The sequence below is a fragment of the Hirundo rustica genome, chromosome 16 (assembly GCF_015227805.2).
Source record: "Hirundo rustica isolate bHirRus1 chromosome 16, bHirRus1.pri.v3, whole genome shotgun sequence".
NCBI classification, from domain to species: domain Eukaryota; kingdom Metazoa; phylum Chordata; class Aves; order Passeriformes; family Hirundinidae; genus Hirundo; species Hirundo rustica.
The window spans coordinates 9,202,100-9,220,400 of record NC_053465.1 but is presented as its reverse complement, the minus strand read 5'-3'; the positions used below and the strand labels follow the sequence as shown (position 1 = coordinate 9,220,400).

Below are 18,301 nucleotides of genomic sequence, written 5' to 3'. Positions count from 1 at the left end.
TGCCCCGGGCCAAAAGGTGAGAGGGGACAGAAGTGACACTGGAGTCACTTCTGGTACAGAGCCCTAAGAGTAAGTCTTGTCAGGAACCTGCAGGGTCTGTCTCGACTGCTTCAGCATCTCTGCCTCCCGTGTGCCTCCAGAGCAGGCTCACAGCACTGTCTTGTGTCAACAGCCCTCTCCCTTACCAAAAATGCCCAGGTCACGAGCCCAGGTCAGAATGTCACCTCTTCTCTCCACGACACAGAGTCCAGCTCCTGCCAAAAGACCCCAGGGAGGGCAGCATCAAAGCGCACCTGTCATTGTGGGAAAATGTAAGGTGACTTGTTCCTCCTGCCCTTCCTGCTCAGGTTTTTCCCGTTTATTAGAGGTTTAATAGGTGAGTCAGGGAGCTGTGGGGTGAAGATGGAACTGGGGAGGAATCGGCAGCTAAGGGAAAGGCAAATCATTTCCAGGCACAGGTGAATCACTTGCTGGTGAAAACACATCTTATTCTCAGGGAGGTGTGCGTGGATGGGGCTGGGAGTGAGCAGCAGCTTGACTCCATCAGAAAATTGTGGAGTCAAGAGAAAAAACAAGGCAAGACAAAGCTGCTTTTCCAGTAAATGAGGCGATACATCGCAAAGGAGCAGCCTGCAGCCGGCAGAGCTCCAGCAACCCGTGGTCCTGCGGCTCCCTTAAAAGGGGCGATTTTAGCCTGGGACAGCGGGGAGACAGAAAAGCCATAAACACCCTCAAAGGAATGTGGCTGCCGAGAAACAGAATCTCCGCCGGCGAGGCGAGGCGAGGTGGGGGGAGCCTGGATGGGGTTTGCAGAACCACTGGAGCCAGCCAGCCTTGGCCATGTCCTGTCCCGAGGGAAGGACCCCTGTCTCGGTGCTGACAGTCCCGTGTGGTGCTGGGGGAGGCTCCTGCCAAGCCCCGGGGGTGTCATGTCCCCACGTCATCGGGCCCCACGCCATACAGACATCCCTGCTTGCCAGCTGCTGGCACGAGAGCAGGTAGAGCTGGGAGGTCGTGTGTGGGCAGCAGGACATCAGCCTTGGCCAAAGAAGGAGCAGGCAGGGCTGGGAGAGGGTGCCTGTCCCAGAGGAGTTTCTTCTTCATCATATTCCACTTCTTTACAGGCAGCTGAACTATTCTGCACAGACTTTGCTCTTAGTGCTATGGAGCAGCCCTGTGTCCTGGGACATTGTAGAGGTTCTTGGGAAGAGCCCTTGGGGCTGGCTTGTCCCTGCAGGTAGCTGTGGGCATGTGGTGACACCTCTGGGCCAGGCTCTCGCCTGCATGTCCCAGGCTGGTGGCAAATGGAATCTGCAGCAGTAGCCTGACTGAAATGACCATGCTGCTTGCTTTTCTTTCAGGACTGATGGAGATGCAGCATGTGGCACTCATCTGTAAATAGATGTTGTAGTTCGTTGTTTTTGTAAATAAATAGTCTTTGGTTTTCACACACCAGTGCCTTTTGCATTAGATTTGGGTACATGCAGTGTTTGCAGTGTTGTGGTTCCCAATCACTCTGGGTTCCTGGGGCTGGAGTTGTCTGGGGGGTGGTGGCACAGCTGCCCCAGGGATGAGGGTACCCGTGCACAGAGGGGTCCCTCTTATGAAGGTCCTGGTACTAGTCATGTTCGTGGGCTGGTGCAAAACAGTGTCCCCAAGAGCAAAGCTGTCACCAGCAAAGAGAGGGGTCTGACATGACCAGCTTCCACAGCAATGCCACCAAAGCAGGCAGGAAACTTTCTGTTCCCCTTCCTGCTGCAGCAAAGGAATTCCTGGAGCAAGAGCTGGGATCAGGCCACAGACCTGCAAAATCCCAACTGATGCCACAAAGGCCATACAGCCTTGGGAATTGCTGGAGCCAGGGTCTGGGCAGAAGGTTTTGGAGCCGTAGGTGCTGATGTTTAAGGCTTTGATCCTTCAAACGCTCTGGTCTTTGCTTCCCACCCTTCATTGTGTTCTCCTGCGCTGTTCGAGAGACTCGAGCCGAGTGAAGAGATCCTCCGCTCCCTGCCCGGAATCCTGCTGCTGGCGGCGGGCACTGTCCCATGTTCCCGAGCCGTGTCACGCCTGGAGCGGGCAGCAGAGCTGTGGTGGGCAGGGGGCGGGGGTCTTTGGGGTGAGGATGCCGGTACCGGGGCGCTGTGGGCGCTGGCGCCCGGAGGTGGATGCAGAGCGTGGGCAGCGGTGGGTGCTGGCAGAGTCTCGGTGAGGTGAGATGCGATGCGGAGCTGCAGGGCTGTGAGATCCCGGGGCTGCGGGCCCGGGGGTGCTCCTGGATGCTCCTTAGCCTCGGCCCAGCCCCCTCCTTAATTAGCCGCGGCCGAAGCCGCTCATTAGTGGCGACTGGGGACGGGTGCCCTCCCCCCGGGAGGGAGGGGAGCGCTGCCGGCCCCGGTAGTGCGGGCACCGGCACCGGCAGCGGGACTGGAGCCCGAGCCCGGCGGAGGGATGGGGCAGCGGCGGGGCCCGGCCGTGCTGCTCCTCGCCCTGGGTGAGGGGATGCTCGGGCGGGGTCGGGGCGGGGGGACCGGGCGGTGTCTGGGGTGTCCGGGGGGAGGGGAGGATGCGATGAGGTGTCCCCTTCCTCCCTCCCTCTCTCCTTTCGTGCGGGCAGGGTCCCTCTGCCGGGGCCGCTGGCCGTGCCCCCGCCGGTCACTGTCCACTGTCTCCGGCGTGCCGGTGTCGGGATGGCAGCCCGGGCTCACTGGGCTCGGTGGCCCCGTGTCCGCCGGGATCTGGGCAAACCCCGACAACGCCGGGCACTGCCGGGGGGCGGCGGGGAGTCGAGGCTGTCCCTGCACGGAAGGGGCCGCTCGCCGAGCCGGGACACCCCGGGGCGGAGGTGCGCTCTGTCCCCAGAGGTGCCGGGGCTCACTTCGGCTCCCGGTGCTGGCAGGGCACCTGGCCGGGCTGCTGGCAGCGGGACCCGCCTGTGCCGACTCTTACCGGGGCCTCTCGGACTGCGTCCTCAAGCTGGGCGACAGCATGGCCACGTACGAGGAGGAGGAGGGCATCGAGCTGCAGGGGCTGCGCCGAGTGTGCAGGTGAGTGCGGTGCGTGGCCAGCCTGGATTTTGGCATTGCCCCTGTCTGAAGCCTCCTGCCTTCCTGAGTCCCTTCGTGCCTGCACGCATACATGTGCTCCACACATCACTCCGGTTTCAGACAGACCCAGTGAACTTTTCTCTGTCCGTCCGTCCGTCCATCCATCTCCTACCTGTCTCCCCCCGGAGTTTGGGCTCCTTGGCAGCAGCTGCAGCACCCAGCACTGGTGCCGTCAGACCCTGCATGCCTGCAGCCAGGAGGAGCGGCGCTGGAGGGACCCGACCCACTCTGCACCCCAAGAAAATCGCCCCTGGACCCCAGGTTTCAGGCAGTGCTCTGCCCCAGTGCCCAGCGCTGCCGGGAGCAGCCTGCAATGGCACCACGTGCTGCCCAAAACAAGCTTTCTCCCTCCCTGTCTAGACCCTTCGTCCTTCAGGCTTGGATTTGTCCCAGCCCTGGTTTGCCCGAGTTTGTAGTGATGCCCCGAGATGATGATATTTAGGAGGATGTTAACTTTAACAGAACTGAAGAAGAGATGAGTAATGAGGGGTGGTGTTGGGCAGGTTTGGGGAAAGGTCCGCTTAAAAAGCAGATGAGCAGAAGCAGGAATGTGGATGTAAAATGTTTGCAGAGATAAATGGAGGCAGCTTTGCGTCTTCAGAGCGAGCTGGGGGAAGCGGAGTCACCAGGAATGAAGGGAAAAGCCATGAGCCTGGGGGAAGTGGAAACCTGGCAGAGCAAGGTGGAGGGCTGAGTGCCCTGAAGTCGCGCTTTCTGAGCTGCTGGAAACCACCCTGCAGGCTGTGACCTGCTCTGTACTACCCCTTCTCTGGGAGACAGCCTGGAGGAGGATGGACAGCCTCTCTGGGGCCTGCCTATGGGTGGGTTGGAATGAGACCTGTTCTGGTTTGGAGAGAATTGATACTTTTTGGGTTGTCTGTTTTTTTTGTTTTTTTTTTTTTTTTTTTTTTTTTTTTTAAAGGAGGTTTTTTGGTGTTAGAAAACACCCCAGCAGTCAGCCCAGCCCATGCTGCTGCTGGAGGAGCGATTCCTTTGTTGGAGCTCGTGTGAAATGTGTGAGCTGAGTTTTTCTTACAGCTCAGAGGCACAGAGCATCACCGAACAGGTCCTGGGATTTTCCCTTGCAGGAAGCTTCCTGACAGGAAATATTTCTGAATTACTTGCCTTTGATGTTCAGCCTTATCCACTGCTGCTTGCATTTCTGGTGCCGCGGTCCCCTCTCCAGGAGGGTGGGTGAGGGATGGACAGGGAGCCAGGAGCTGCTGTGAGGGCTGCTGGTGTCTCAGCTGGGTGTGCGGCTCTGCCCCAGAGCCGGCTGGGCAAGGCGCTCAGCAGCAGCCTGCCTGAGCAGATGGGGGCTGTGAAGGGTGAATCGCTGGGAATTGCCATCCCAGCTGAAAGCAGATCCAGGAGCTGCCATTCCCCTCCACCTTCCCTGAGCTTGTCTTTGCCTGAAGACATGAGGCAGGTTTAACTCTTACCTGTCAGAGCTGCCTGCCACTGCTGCAGATCAGGAGCGAGCGCCGGAGGTTGCCAGGGTTGGCACCAGCTTTTCTCATTATCTGGGGACGTTTATTCTGCCACAGTGACTCGGTTTAATGAACTCCCTCACAGCTGGCGTTCTGACGTAAGCCCTGGTTCTGAGCAAGCAGAGTGCTCAGGTTTGCCTGTCTGCACAAAGTGTCACCTCCAGCACAGTGCACTCAGCACCGTGCTGTCCTTTCCAGGTGCACAGTGTCCCCTCTCAGCCAGCTGGGCTGCATCCCTGTCCTGACAGGTGTCATGTGTGCCTGGTGTGTTGGCAGACACAGGGAAGGTGTCAGAGCCATTGCTCCTGTCCTCTAGACTCCTGTCTTCCAGCTTGCAGGGAGCTGGGCGTGGTGCCCAGCCCCAGCCCATGTGGGACAGGACAGCAGAACAACTCCCGCTTTATTCCCTCAGCACCACGGGTTATCTTTGCCTGCTTTGTCTTTTCCCTCTGATACTCCCCAAAAGCTTCTTTCCACTGAACAGCTTCTACTTGTGAAAGCAACACCCAGCAGATAAATGGAGATGATTCTAATGAGAACACCGTGAATAACTCCTCCTGCCCCTGCCCATACCTCAGTAAAAGCTGTGACAGCCTGTGGGAGCTCTTGTCCTTCTCCATGCTTTGTGCTCCCAGTTGCCCTTGACTCTGCTTGGAGAAAGTGATGAATGAGATGTGCTGGGCCTTTGTTTGCAGCCTGTGTGAGATACTCAGCTAAACATTTGTTGATGGAAAATAACGGATTTTATTGACTTCCAGAGAAAAGGGGGGGAAAAAAGGAATAAATAATTTCAGTGTTTTGAGATTTGGAGTTTTAGCCAAGATGCTCTGGCTGATGATGGAGGGGACGAATAGTCTAGGCAACTTGCACAAAACACGAGGGTTGTTGCTGCTCAGAGGGCAGGCTCAGGGCAGCAAGGCTCTGCCTGGCATCCAGCAGTGCAGGAGTGCAAAGGGGCTGACATTGTGGTGTCTCCATGGCTGCAGGTATTGGGATGAATTCCACACCTGTGCCCTGACAGTGCTCTGGGAGTGCCAGAAGGAAGCAGCAGCTGTCTGGGAGATGCTGAGAAGGGAGTCCCGAAAAACCAAATTTCAAGGCAGCTTGTTTGACCTCTGCAGCCCCAGCATGGCCCAAAGCTTTGCCTGGACCCGTGTTCCCAACATTTCCATCCTCAGCATCCCCCTCATCGTCACTTGGCTGAACTTATAAACTGCAACTCTGTGAGTATCCCAACAAAAGTGGTGGCAGTGTGTGGCGTGGCATTTTTCAGATCTGTTTTTCAAACCTTTGTGGAATACATTGTGTGGAGCTCAGAAACTCCATCCTGCGCCTGTGAGACATGGAAGAGCTCGGCAGCATCTCCAGGGTGTTGAAATGTCTCTGTAATTTGGAATAACTCCTGTCCCTTTCTGCCTCAAGGCACAGGCACAGATCTGGCTGTTGGGAGATTTGGGAACTTGTAAATACGGGGCACAGAATTTGGGGAGAAATGATAAATCCTGGAAAAAGGATGAATGCTGGACACTTCTGCACTTTTTGATGGCAACTGGAAGGAAACCTATTCACCTTGCTGACTCTTTCCACCAGATCAACTCTCCAGGTTTTGATTTGGGCACTCAAAACAAGACAGGTATTTTTCCCACTGCTCCATGAGGTGCAGGGAATGGTGTCTGTCCTGTCACAGGCTGAAGGGAGACCTTACTGCCCTGTATTGGTCTTTTCTCTTTGAGGATGTGGCAAAATCCCTGCTGAACAATAATCACAGTTGCATGACTTCTCTTGCACACATCTGAATTCCCGAGTAACTTCTGTGTTATGTGTAAATCCCTTTTCTAAGAATGGAGGTGAAAAATATTTATGGGGAGAGGGAGTATCAAGCTAGAAGGACAAAAGGCATTTGTAGCAACCCTACTCCTTTAAAGCTTACCCCAAGGTACCTGTAAGCAGCTGTGGGTAGAAGTATGTAATTCCAGAGTATTAAAGCCTGTTGTAGAGCCAACAGCATGGCAGAAGTTATTTGTCTGGCTCTTGCTCGACAGCACAGTCTCCTCTTGTCTCCTTTGTGGCTCAGAGTGTCGTCAGTTTTGCAGCTTCAGTATAAGCATGTGAGTGTTTGGAACAGAGAGGTGTTTGCAAGTGATTGCTGAGAATGTTGGAGAAACACAACAATATTATTGGTTAGCCTAAGGCAGTCTGTGTTTTAAGGATGCTGATGGATCTCTGTGCCCTGCCTGGCTGCACGGGGCCATGGGGTGTGTGAGCAGGGAAACCAGGCCCTGCTAACTCCACAGATCCCACCATGTGCATTCCAGGCAGTGGGCAAGCTTCTGGAGTAAAGGATTTTTTCCTAACAGTGGTGTTGGGTCATGCTCCTTTCCTCTGGCATTCACATGTTCTTCCTCTTACCTTCACTATCCCTCAGCCCTCTGCTCCTGCAGCAGCAGCAGGAGATAATGAAAAAATTGGGGCAAATTCCAAGAAATAAGCCAGAGCAGAGCAGCTGGTGTTCAGACAGCACTTCAGTGCACAAGTTGTTACTTATGTATTCAGTACTCAGCATCTGGGGCACAAAGCCTCAGGGTGAGCAGCGGAGAAAGTGTAAATCAGAGCATGGGAAAACCTGGAGTGAACCACTCAGATGCTTCATTTTTTCCTTCTTACTCCATGTGAACAGCACTGTTTGCTGTTTGATCCTGTTCCCCCTCTCATATTAACTCTTGTGGCTGGGGAAAGCTGAGGCAGAGGAGTCATGTCCAACCAAGACTGGAGTATTTGGCCTCCAAATCTCGTACTGGTTCTTTGTTTAGAACAGCTGATTAATGCCTTTAGGAAAAGAAGTAAGCATAGCCTCCTAAAATCCTACAACCCTTGCCTTCTCTTTGAATTTGGCAATTCCTCTCTTAAATTTTATGTTGAAACCGCTTTGGGGAAAGGGAAGGTAAAAGTATCAGATCTGCATGAAATCTTTTTGCAAAACCATGGGTGCAAATGGCTGCCACTGTCTCTGAGAAGAGCAGGTCTTGGGACATATCTTCCCTGGAAGCAAATCCCTCAACTATCCCTCAAAAAAAACCCCCAAAGATTCATTAAGAAACAAAGACCATCTGCCACTGTTCTGGTATGGAGCAGCAGATTTTTTTTTTTAAGCCAAAGGTGCTTCTAAATCTGACTGAAAGCATGTGAGAGAAAACTAGGTCTCACAGTATGGGAGTGATGAGTTTCCTCAATCAGTATTTCATTTTTAGCAGAACTTCCTCTATGACTAGGACAATTACAGTAGAAGTCCTTAAAAAAAAATAATAATACACAGATTCACTTCTCCTAGGCAGTCAGCAGCCTTTCAGAAAGATCTCTGATCCTACAGCACACTTCATGCTGATGCAGTGCAGCTCCTGGGATGTCCTACAGCCTCAGTATTAAAGCCCCATTTGTCAAGGATTCTTCTCATGGCCTTGCCATGAGTTTCTCCAGATACAAAGCTCCCCAGATTTCATCCCCCCAGGGAAGCTGCTGAAGTGGTTACAGCATAGCTCATGTATTCAAAAAGAAATGGGTTAAGTGTTCCTTAGTCCAAAGTCTTCACCTTTGTTCTTGCAGGGGAACGAAGGTGGCAGCTCTGTTAATACAGACCCACAGCAACTCTGGGAGCAGCTGCAAGAACGTGGCTTTGTCTCCTTGCTCTCAAATTCACCCTAATTAATCTTTAGCTCTCACTTGCCTCAAGAGGAGCCCTCAACACAGGAGTTCACACCATGCTTTGGTGCGGCATTAAGCCTTGAACTAAACCTGTAAACCTTCCCTGTCCCTGCAGGACTGGGATGTTCTTTCTCAAGAATAGCATCAAGAAGCAGCAGAGGACAAAAAGACCCTGAAGGAGTCTTAAAACGACTAACAGCACTGCCAGTGCTTGTCACCCCGAGGCAGCACTGCCCTCTGCCCCACGCCCTGATCCCAATCACATGCACACTCCCTGCTCCTTTCTGAGGGAGATACTGGCACCTACTGGAGACCAGTTTATATCCAAGCTGAGGAGACTGGGAGAAAGGCAAGTATCCTTGCATTGAAAAATGAGCAGATTTTGAGAAGGGATGGACTGTCTTGCTGCAGGAGCAGCCCTAGGAAGTGACCTGGGGGTGGCCCTCCAGGCTGGTTCCTGCCCAAAGAAACACTTGTGTAAACTCTTCCCTCTGAAAGGCTGCTGCTATTTGAAACTCTGCTTACAGGGGCCTTGGTCAGGAAGGGCTCCTGGTGAAATCCCCCAATATAAAAAGTGCTGGTTACATTTATTCAGACAGAAATCCTCCTCTGGAGACCTGCTGAGTATGTAAAGCAGCAGGACGTCATCCTGCCCCAATTTACAGTGTCTGAGTGTGAGAGCAGGGACTGAAACACAGCTCAGCTCCCCTGTAACAAAAGTCAAAAGAGCAGCTTCAGAGAGTTTATCAGTCTCACATCATCCCACCATTTTCAACAAACTGAATTAGCAAACAATTTATGCAAATTAAAACTTACAAACATTAACACAGAAAGGGAAGTTACTGCAGCAAGATGCTGCACAGGTGAAAAATCTGTCTCTAGACCTGGCTTTGCCCTTGTTTGGGATTGCACAACACGGCCATCCCTCAGTGGAAACCAGGCAGGATGTGGGGCTGCTTGCTTGGGCTGTTGGATCTGGAGGAACCACCCAGCTCTTGACCCTCAGCAATAAGGGGATGTCCCTGCCTTATGAAGTTTATTTGAAGGGCCTCTAAATATTCAAGAAATAACAGCAGTCTCTTACTTAATATCACCTCTACCAGGCCAGATCTGTTGCAGGACTGCTGAAGCCTGATGGGAAAGCCCATCCAAGGGGGAAAGAGCATCACGGCTCCTGGACATTTTTGCAGGTTTCCCCCAGGCCAGTGCAGGCCCAGGCTAGACATGTGGAGATCCTGGACTGCTGACACTCCCTCTGAAATGGGATTATGCCAGCTGACTTCCCAAAACAACACTCAAGAATGTCTTCCTTTTAGAGCAGAGGTATGAAATGTTTATTGTAGGAAATTTTATGTGCCCCAGACAGTGGGCACCTCACAGCCAAGTGTTCTCTGGCTGCATCCTTCTGTTGCCATGATACAGACACTCATGGTATTTCTTGAAGTGCTCAGCTTCCCAGGAGAGCCATAACACTCACAGCAACATTATATTTTTATTATTACAAAAGATTTCTTCAGCAAACTGCTGTCTTTCACCTCTATGTATCAAACATGGAAACAGCAAACAAACCCATCTAACGTTACAGGTTATTTAGTGTCTCAGCTGGTGATTCAGGTAAGTACAACTATTTTCTTTCTCCCCATCCATTCACTTCCTTGACTCTTTTCCCAAGCAAAGCCCAAACAAGTCAGAGATTGGAAGCAGCAGCTCCCAGCCCCACTGCTCACCGTGACAGCTCTGGCAAGAAGAGCTGACCATTGCATTACCCATTCGGGGCACTTCCACATCGTTAAATTCCAAATGCTCCTCACACGCCAAGTTTTGCCACCTGGCTTTTAACAAACAGTCTCACGAGTGAAGAGTTTAAGGGTACGCTCTCCATACAGTCATATTAATACTTTGTGTTAACAAAATAAACATCTGCTCCTCCCCCGTTGTCAGCTGATGCCAGAGGAGACGCTCACGCTCATGCAGTCACCGAGGTCCAAAAAAAAAAAAAGAAAAAAAAAGAAAAAAAAATCATAAAGTCTAAACAGACCTGCTGTGCTTCTTCAGGGATGATTCCGAGGCATTGGATGCGTTGTGCTGGGAACAATGACATAACGCAGCACGTCGTTGCCAGGGGCAGTCTATACGTTGGATTTGGGGGCGGAGTTGAGGGGGATCTCCCGCAGCTCTATCCTCATGCACAGGTACTCCCCGATGGCCGCCATCAGCGCCGTGCACACGATGTGCACCAGCCACCACGTCAGCGTCGAGGGGAAGCGCGAGTTGTAGATCCAGCAGCCCAGCAGGTGGAAGAAGTGAACGGTGACGGTGAAATCCAGGCACTGCTTCCCTCGCCGGATGAAGTACAGCAAGGCCAGAGCGCTGCAAAGGGGAGACAGGAGATTAATGAACTCCACCGGACCTGCGGAAAAGGTGGGGCAGCGAGAGCCATCAGCAGTTGTCAGTGCTGATTACACAGTAGGTTAAAAAAACCCATCTCAAATATTTAAAACTTCTTCAAATATTTTAAGAATATGTGGTTTCTGACCTCTCTCCTGGCTGCTGCAGCAAGACTTACAGGCTTACAGCTTTTTAGTTACGTGATTGCAGAAAAATGAGATTTTAGTGCAGGAATTTATAGATTCTCCTCTAGTCGTATCTGTTCAGTGGCAAAATACATTAGTGTTTATAGATCAGTGTTTGCTGAGATCTATTAATTCTTTTAGTAAAATCTCCCACAAAAGCAAATCTCATTCCAAGCTGGGAAACTGAGGCAGTGAAGTGAAATGATTTTTCACTTAGAAAAAGCTAAGAGTTAGCAGTTCCCAACTGCCCTCAGCAAACTCAGTTAAGAAGGCACAGGGATTTTGGGAGATGTTTGGAGAGAGGCAGTACATCACACTGAATTCTTTTACAGTTTAACGGTACAAAAGGACAAGGTGCAGGTGCTCCAGCTAGCTGCTGACTTACCAGGTGAGTGCATTGAGGATGAAAGCCATCATGGAGAGCCTCCCCGGCGGGGTTGAGAAGCCTAAAATCTACATGGGACTATTAGTAGGAACCCGCGGCACAAATCGCAGCCTGAACCTCCCGTGGCACAGCCCTGCGTGGATCAGGATCTACAGGAGGAGCTGGACATGTCTGTCTGTCTGTCTGGGGGCACGTACGGGAAAGGGAAAGGTCTGGTTCTGTGCTGAGGGGAACCACCGAAACTGGGGGTGGAGGGTATGCGTCCATACTGGGTTTATTTCTCGGGGGTAGGGGAGTTGCCTTTATACCGGGAGTACCTATACAGGGTATCTCTGTAAGGGGGCATCACCTATAGAGTGAGGTGCTCTCTCTCCAGGGGTACCACCCGTACAGGGTCTCTCTCTCTCTCTCTATGGGGGCACCATACACCGAAGTGCTGTCTCTGCCCCGCGGTACCAGCTATTCAGAGGGAGGACTTTACCCCCATTCTGGGGCACCTACACAAGACAGCAGGCCTACGTGTTAGGGGGCTGCTACACGGGGGAGGGGAACTCTGCGCCCACACCGGGGTGCTCCCTGGGCGGGGGGCTGTCCCTAACACCGGGAATGCCCACACGGGAGCGGGGTCTGTCTCCCCCAGGAGAGCCCCAGCAACTCCCCCCTGCTCCAGGGGCCTGTGCCCACGGCGGCTTCCCGGGGCGCGCCCTCACCTCGTCGCTGAAGACCTGCTGGAGGGAGGGCCCGGTGCTGCCCAGGGTGCCGAGGAGGGCGAGCCAGAGCCCGAGCGAGCTGTAGTATCCCGCCTGCAGCAGCACCATCTGCGCCACGATCAGCGCGGGGTCCCACACGTAGCTGCGGAACTGCGCCGCCATCGCCCGCCCGCCTCCCGCCCGCGACGGAAGCGCCGCCGCCGCCGCGCCAGAGCGCCCCCTGGCGCGGGGGAGGACCCGGTGCCGCCCCCGAGCCCCGCCTCTGCCCCGACCCCGATCCCGACCCGCCCCCGGTCGCGATCCCGCTCGATCCCGAACCGCCCTCGATCCTGATCCCTCTCGATTTCGTGCCGCCCCCGGTCGCCATCCAGCTCGATCCTGATCCCGGCCCGCCCTCGATCCCGATCCCACTCGATCCCGATTCCGACCCTCGCTCGATCCCGACCGCTCCCGCTTGCCCCCGACTCCGCTCGATCCCGACCCCGTTCGATCCTGATCCCGACTTCCCAGCGCGCCCGCCGACCCTCCGGCGCTCTGTGCCGTGTCCAGCACCAGCTCTCTCACATCTCCCCGCCAAGGGCGGCCCCAGTCCCGTCCCCTGCCCTGGGTGGGTGCCCTCAGTAACGTGGCCAAGAGTTGCTGAACAGGGACACAGTCCCTCGTGTTCCCCCGTACCCCTTCTGTGATCCGCCCTTGGCTGCGGGGGCTGGGTGTGGGGGCCTCAGTGAGCCGCGGTGTTTGCTTGGCTTCAGGTATGAGAATTGGGTGTGAACGGTGAAATCCCCGAGGCTGGGGGACAACGGAGGATTTTGGAGATAAGGCTTCCCCCGCCCGTCCCTGCCCATCTGCACTGGTGTCAGTCTGCCAATAACTTGGCTGAACAGCCCTTGCTAAAGACGCAAATACCAACCATACAAGAAATTATTGTCCCCGGGTATTTCCTTTCATTTCCAGGCCCGTTCCTGTAGGCGCAGAGGCTCTTGGCAGCTGCTGCCCAGCTGTGCTCATTTTAGCTTTAGGCCATTGGGTTCCAGGATGTTGTTCTGAGTCCTGGTATGCCCTGGCAGCACCTTTCCGTTACAGGGCTGGGTTGGCTTCTTTTGGGAGGTTTCTTTTTGTACGTGCTGATTTCTTCTATTTAACCTCATGACATGGCCAGGTGCCAGACACCCTCATGCTCCGCCGTACCCCTTCTGTGATCAGCTCCAGGCTGCTGGGGCTCGCTGTGAACCCTGCTGCTTGCTTGGCTTCAGGTATAAGATCTTAATAGCAAAATCCCCAAGGCTGTGTGGGACAACAGCAATTTGGAGATAAGATCTTTGGAAAAAGGAGAGGAGGCACCCACAGGCTGTTTCGGTGGACGGGGGAGTTGCCACAAGAGCCGTTTTCACCTGGAGAAGGGGGGAGAAGGAATAAAAAGGGGAATCCAGGTTCTATGGGAGGTGGTAGGCTCACATCGGTCGTGGGTGTGGAATATTCTGGCTGTGGGAACTCAGATTATGATCTCTGACAGGCTCTCATGACGTTTTTTCCATGCCTCTTATGGGAAGTTCCCTATGCAGTTCTGCTGTATGTTTTCCTTTCCTCATTCTGTGAATTTCTGCGCTGAGCCAGGTTTGACACATTTTGTTCCCTGTTCCCAGACCATCTCCTAGGAAAGATTGTGCAAGGCAGAGGCACATGCGTGCTGGATGTGGGCCACTATTGCTGAGTTCTCACTTAGGCCTTTGGAGAATTTATTTTTGCAGAAGCTCCAGCCTTAGCCAGTGCAGAAATGAACAGAGGAAAATCCCAGCCTTGCCAGGGCTGTCTTCTGCCAACACATTGCTGAGCGTAAATTGTGACACTTGACGCTTCCTCTGTTAATTCTTGGTAGAAATTGGTTTCCTTTCCTGAAATCTGCAGTGTTTGGCTCTCAGAAACAGGCAAGCCGTCACTTAGATATTAATTCTCACTTACCTCTTTCTTTCATAGTCCCTTATAAGACTCACTTTCCTTTGCCAGCAAAAAATTTGTCAGTTTAGACAAAGCTGAGTAAAACTCCAAGATAGTGTAAGGTAGGACTGTTGGTATCATTGCTGGGTGTTTTTCCACAGACAAATGTCTGATTTATCCAGAAGTCCACGGTATCACAAGATGCAAGCCAGTGTTTTGGGAGGTGTTGAATTGCTTTGGAATTTGAGGCTCTTTCCTGCTTGGTTGCTGCCCTGTGGCTGAAAGCATTGAATAAGCATGGCAGCAGCCAAGCCTGAGGTGTGGTTTGAGGCTCCCCCCTGCCCTGGGCGGGCAGAGCACCCATATGGACATGGGGAAGTGCTGTGGCACGGAGACATTTGTGCTGCGACTCAGCTGTAGCCCTGTTTGCGAACCTGTTTCCTGTCTGACTCTGTGACGGCATCTTTATGGTCGTGTTTGTTTGTTCCTGTTCCAGATTTGGCTCTCTCTCCTCTCCAGGCTGCTCCAGCATAAGGGACTGTGCCCTCCTTCTGGAAAAGAGGGTGTTCTCCCTATGGGGTGCCTTGCTCCACACCCCTGCTCTGTGAAATAAGGTTTAAAGTGGAGCTGGAAAGCAAACAGTACTGGAGAATCAAACAGCTTTCTTAATTCCTCTTTTCTTCCTCTTTAGTTTAAACAAAAAGTTGGAGGCAGCTGTGAAGGAAACATGTTAAAGAGGAAAAGGATGTTGAAATACAGAGATCATGATTTCTAGGGTGCCCCCACAGTGTGTGCTGCTCGCCTGCCTTCTGGTTAGAGCATCCTTTTTAACCAATGACTGTTCTGTGTGTGCCCCCTGCGTGTTGTGAAGAGCAGCCGGTGGAAGAAGTGGTGATATGTCCAGGACCCAGACGATGGCTTAAGGGTGTACCCAGATCACATGAAACTATTGTGGTCACTTCTTTATCAGGAGTGTAGAAAAAGATATTTCGCCACAGATTCTTTACATTAAAAATAGCTGTCTAGGAGGGTATTGTTTTTCTCCTCAGGAATTGTTGCCTAAACCAGAAAGCTGTTTATTTAGGTGATCTGTATTTTACCAGCTGGTGTACAAAGGGCGGTGCTGTCTGAATGACTTTTGCTGGAGTTCATTTCCCTCATGACAGGATGTTAGGAGTTGTGCTAAGGTCACCTTTGCAAGGCTAAGAGCACACATTTCCAGAGTAATTCAACATTAGGTGGCTCAAATCATGGGATGAGAGTTTTCAGTCGCTCCTCTTCCTCCACCCACGTGGTGTGCAGGTATGTTTTTCCAAAGGCTTCAGTGTACTGAATAGACTCTGGAAGTTGGGATTTTTTTAAAACTCTACTTAAGATTTCTTTTTGCTCGAGAATCCTGCTCTAAGCTCCTTTAAAAATTTTGCTGTAGGAACTGTGCTGAGCTTGGCTGGAGAATCTCTTTTCCTGATTAGTGAATGCAACAGAATTTATGATCAAGTTGTCTAAAGAGGCTTGTGCATGGCCTTCTTGAGATTAGCTAGACATTTCTTGATGTGCCATGCAAGAGTGAGATTCCCCTCACCCTCCAGATGTGTTGTATTTGGACACTCCATCCCACTTCCAGCATGTTTGTGTTGTGTTGGTAACTGACAGCTGTTTATTTTGATTTTCAACATGAGGGTGAGGTAATCCTTCACCGCTGAGCACTAGGTTAGGAACAATGGTGGCCAGCCTGTGTTAGTTCTCTGCCAACTGTGATTTTCGTATGGAGAATGCAACTGACACACCTTGAACGTGAGAATTCATTGCCCAGAACAAATCTGTTTCTCAACATGCATTTTGTTTTGCTTCTGCTCCTCTCCCTTGTGGCAAAGTTTGAGGAAAGGACATTTCAGTGGTGCATTTTTGCTCTATGGGCCCATTTGTCCTGTTGTTCTCTCTGCGTGTTATATACCCACGGATTTTCTGCATCATTCCAGAGAGGAGAATGTCAGCGTTTTGAAAGGGAACACTTGAAGGGGAAAATAAAGGCAGCTGTTTTATGGCTATGAGTTTACAGAACCATATTATATTTTTTATGACTGCATTTCCTCTCATTCTCTTGAGATACAGTCAGAACATGTGTGTGTGAGGAAGGGAGGTGGATCTACACAATGCACTTAAAAAATGTCATCGGTAAAGTCGCAGGAATTTGTTCTCAAGGTTGAAAAGTACATTAGGGTTCAGTTTAATTTTCTATTCTGTTTCCAGAAGCCCAAGATCAGTTTGCCTGAAGGATTGTGCATGCAGGTGTGACATGGATGGACAGTGTGTGGTCCCTGGGCCAGGGAGACTGACTCCTCTCCATTCTACCACAGCAGAACTTCCCTGGGAAGGAAAACACGGTCCTGTGCCATGCAAGGGGATTTCTTGGTGGAAGGGGTATGTGTTGAGGGGTATGATAAGCAGGAGCTCGGCATATTGTGTTTGTTTGGAGAGGAAGTTAACAGGTGAGTGAGCAGTATTTGTAGCCACAATACAGAAAGCTGGTTTTGAAAGCATCTTTGTGGTGGTTGCTTTACCTGGAAGGACGTGTAAAGAGGTCATGGCCACATTCACACAAATACTGGTGTGAATTTAGAGGGTTCGAGGGCATGGAGTACTTCTGGCCACGTTGTGCTGCTGAGGCTGTCTCCTGTCTGGCAGATGTCTCTTTGCACATTTGAACCAATCTGCGTGCTCTTGTTCCTCACCATCTATTGCTCCCCATCTCTGTTGAGTGTCCAGAGCTGGAGATTTATGGGAGCTGGGCTCCCTAGCTGCACCAGCAGGGATTTTTATCAGTTCCTCTGTGTGACAAAGTGAGGGTAATAAGGAAGGGTAGTAACCCAGCACACAGCATCACAAATCCCTCCCTCATGGCCTTGGGTGCTGAGGTGAACTGAAGGGTCAGTGACATATGGCTGTCCTGAGCAGAGCAGGTCAGCAAACACAGCCTGTTCCAGGTAGGTTCCTACCATTACCCACATGTGTGCTCTCTTCAGATCTTAACTATTTTTTAAGCGCTGAGCAGTGCTCTGTGTCACTTCGTATCATGCCAACAAAGCTCCACAGCCAGCTCAGCACTGTGCCGCTGGGAGATCCCTCCTGCCAGTGGTCATGTGTGTAGGCACAGTCCTAGCAAACACTGGAGACACATCTGGATCTCAGCTCACATCCTCTGCAGCTGTTTAATCCCAAAGTATCAGGCAGTTGGAAAGGCTGCTTCACCTTAGGCATCTTTTTGACTGGAGATGGGACAGCGGGAAGTTCTCTCGGGATAGCCTTGTAGTGCTGGAGGAGGCTGAGAAGCAGATTGGAGCTGGCATCCGTACCTGGCATGTGGGAGCATGGCACATATGCTTTGCTGTGCATTGTTTCCCTGCTGAGAAAACATTTTATTCTCCACAAACCAGAACCCAAGTGCAAATTGATGTGGCTGCAGCGTGAGCACGGGGCTGAAGTGTCATGGCATTTCAGGTGCCCCGAGGTTTAAGGGGCTGAAATAGATACTGTCAAGCAAATTCTTATGGTCAGGCAAAGTTATTAATGTGAGAAGAGAAATGGAAATAGTTAAACTGTGCTGTTGGGTTTTCCCCCGTCTTTATCAGTGTGGGTTTTTGCGCTTGCCGTTTACAGAGAAGACTGAGGGAACGGTTTCGTGTTCCATCCCCGACCAGCCCCAAGTGATGCAACACCCAGCGGATAACCGCGGCGGCGACACGCTGCCAGGGACGGGCTCGCTCTCGGTTTTCTGTAAAAGTGATTGCCACTCGTGGAATGCTGTAAAAGCGGATGCTGTGTGCCCGCTCCCCCCACTTTCTCTTTTCCTCCTTCTTACCCCCGCTTTCCCTTCCCTTTTTTCCTTTCCCCTCCTCTTTTCACTTCTCCCCCCTCTTTCGTTTTCCCTTCCCACCCTTTTCACTTTTCCCTCCCCTTTCCCATCCTTTCCTTTTCTCCTGACCCCTTTCTCTCTGCCCTTTTCCCCCCTTCCTTCCCTTTTTCACCCGCTCCCCCTTTCTCCTGTCCCCCTCTTTTCCTTTATCCCCTTTCCTTTTCTCCCCGTCCCTCTCTTTTCCTTTATCCCCTTTCGCCCCGCTCCCCATAACGCAGTGCCCGCGGCCGCCGGCAGTGCGGGGGTCCCAGCGGGTTCCGGAGCCGGGCCCCTCCGCGTCCCCCTGCAGTGCCTCGGTCCCAGCCCGCAGTGTCCCGGCAGTGTCCCCGCAGTGTCCCCGCAGTGTCCCCGCTCCTCGGCCAGCCCCGGTGCCGGTGCGGGGCGGTTCGCAGCCCCCGGTCCCGGCGGAGGAGCGCGGCCGGGCCGGGGCATTCCCGGCGGGGCGGGGGCAGCGCCGCTCCGCCCCGTGCGCTGAGCCGGCCCTATAAGGGC

The 18,301-nt window shown here is 52.5% G+C and overlaps 2 protein-coding genes across 5 annotated transcripts; one reads left to right on the top strand and one right to left on the bottom strand.

The window, feature by feature from the left end:
* The first annotated feature begins 2,424 nt into the window (after window positions 1-2,424).
* Window positions 2,425-8,685, top strand: LOC120760149 (neuritin-like). 3 transcript variants are annotated; one of them, XM_058422731.1, is made up of 4 exons: window positions 2,425-2,491; window positions 2,897-3,044; window positions 5,581-5,817; window positions 8,195-8,685. In XM_058422731.1, exons 1-3 carry the CDS (start codon window positions 2,449-2,451, stop codon window positions 5,804-5,806), a joined length of 417 nt encoding a protein of 138 aa, XP_058278714.1. In that variant the 5' UTR covers window positions 2,425-2,448; the 3' UTR covers window positions 5,807-5,817; window positions 8,195-8,685. The 3 variants fall into 3 exon arrangements, with proteins under 3 accessions (XP_058278714.1, XP_039936041.1, XP_039936040.1); XM_040080107.2 differs by lacking the exon at window positions 8,195-8,685 and adding an exon at window positions 6,185-6,837; XM_040080106.2 differs by lacking the exon at window positions 8,195-8,685 and having other exon boundaries at window positions 5,581-6,837.
* Window positions 8,686-9,607: 922 nt separating this feature from the next.
* On the bottom strand, window positions 9,608-12,154 carry SYS1 (SYS1 golgi trafficking protein). 2 transcript variants are annotated; one of them, XM_040079969.2, is made up of 3 exons: window positions 11,962-12,154; window positions 11,252-11,319; window positions 9,608-10,663 (listed from the first exon to the last, which is right to left on the bottom strand). In XM_040079969.2, exons 1-3 carry the CDS (start codon window positions 12,121-12,123, stop codon window positions 10,423-10,425), a joined length of 471 nt encoding a protein of 156 aa, XP_039935903.1. In that variant the 5' UTR covers window positions 12,124-12,154; the 3' UTR covers window positions 9,608-10,422. The 2 variants fall into 2 exon arrangements, with proteins under 2 accessions (XP_039935903.1, XP_039935902.1); XM_040079968.2 differs by lacking the exon at window positions 11,252-11,319 and having other exon boundaries at window positions 11,962-12,133.
* Window positions 12,155-18,301: the final 6,147 nt, after the last annotated feature.

Excerpts from the sequence above, each read along its gene's own strand:
- SYS1 (XM_040079968.2), bottom strand. The coding sequence starts at position 12,123 with ATGGCGGCGCAGTTCCGCAGCTACGTGTGGGACCCCGCGCTGATCGTG. Across the intron at positions 10,664-11,961 it reads AGCAGGTCTTCAGCGACGAG|CGCTCTGGCCTTGCTGTACT; the intron begins GTGAGGGCGCGC and ends TCCCCTTTGCAG.
- LOC120760149 (XM_058422731.1), top strand. The coding sequence starts at position 2,449 with ATGGGGCAGCGGCGGGGCCCGGCCGTGCTGCTCCTCGCCCTGG. Across the intron at positions 2,492-2,896 it reads CGTGCTGCTCCTCGCCCTGG|GGCACCTGGCCGGGCTGCTG; the intron begins GTGAGGGGATGC and ends CGGTGCTGGCAG. Across the intron at positions 3,045-5,580 it reads GGGCTGCGCCGAGTGTGCAG|GTATTGGGATGAATTCCACA; the intron begins GTGAGTGCGGTG and ends CCATGGCTGCAG.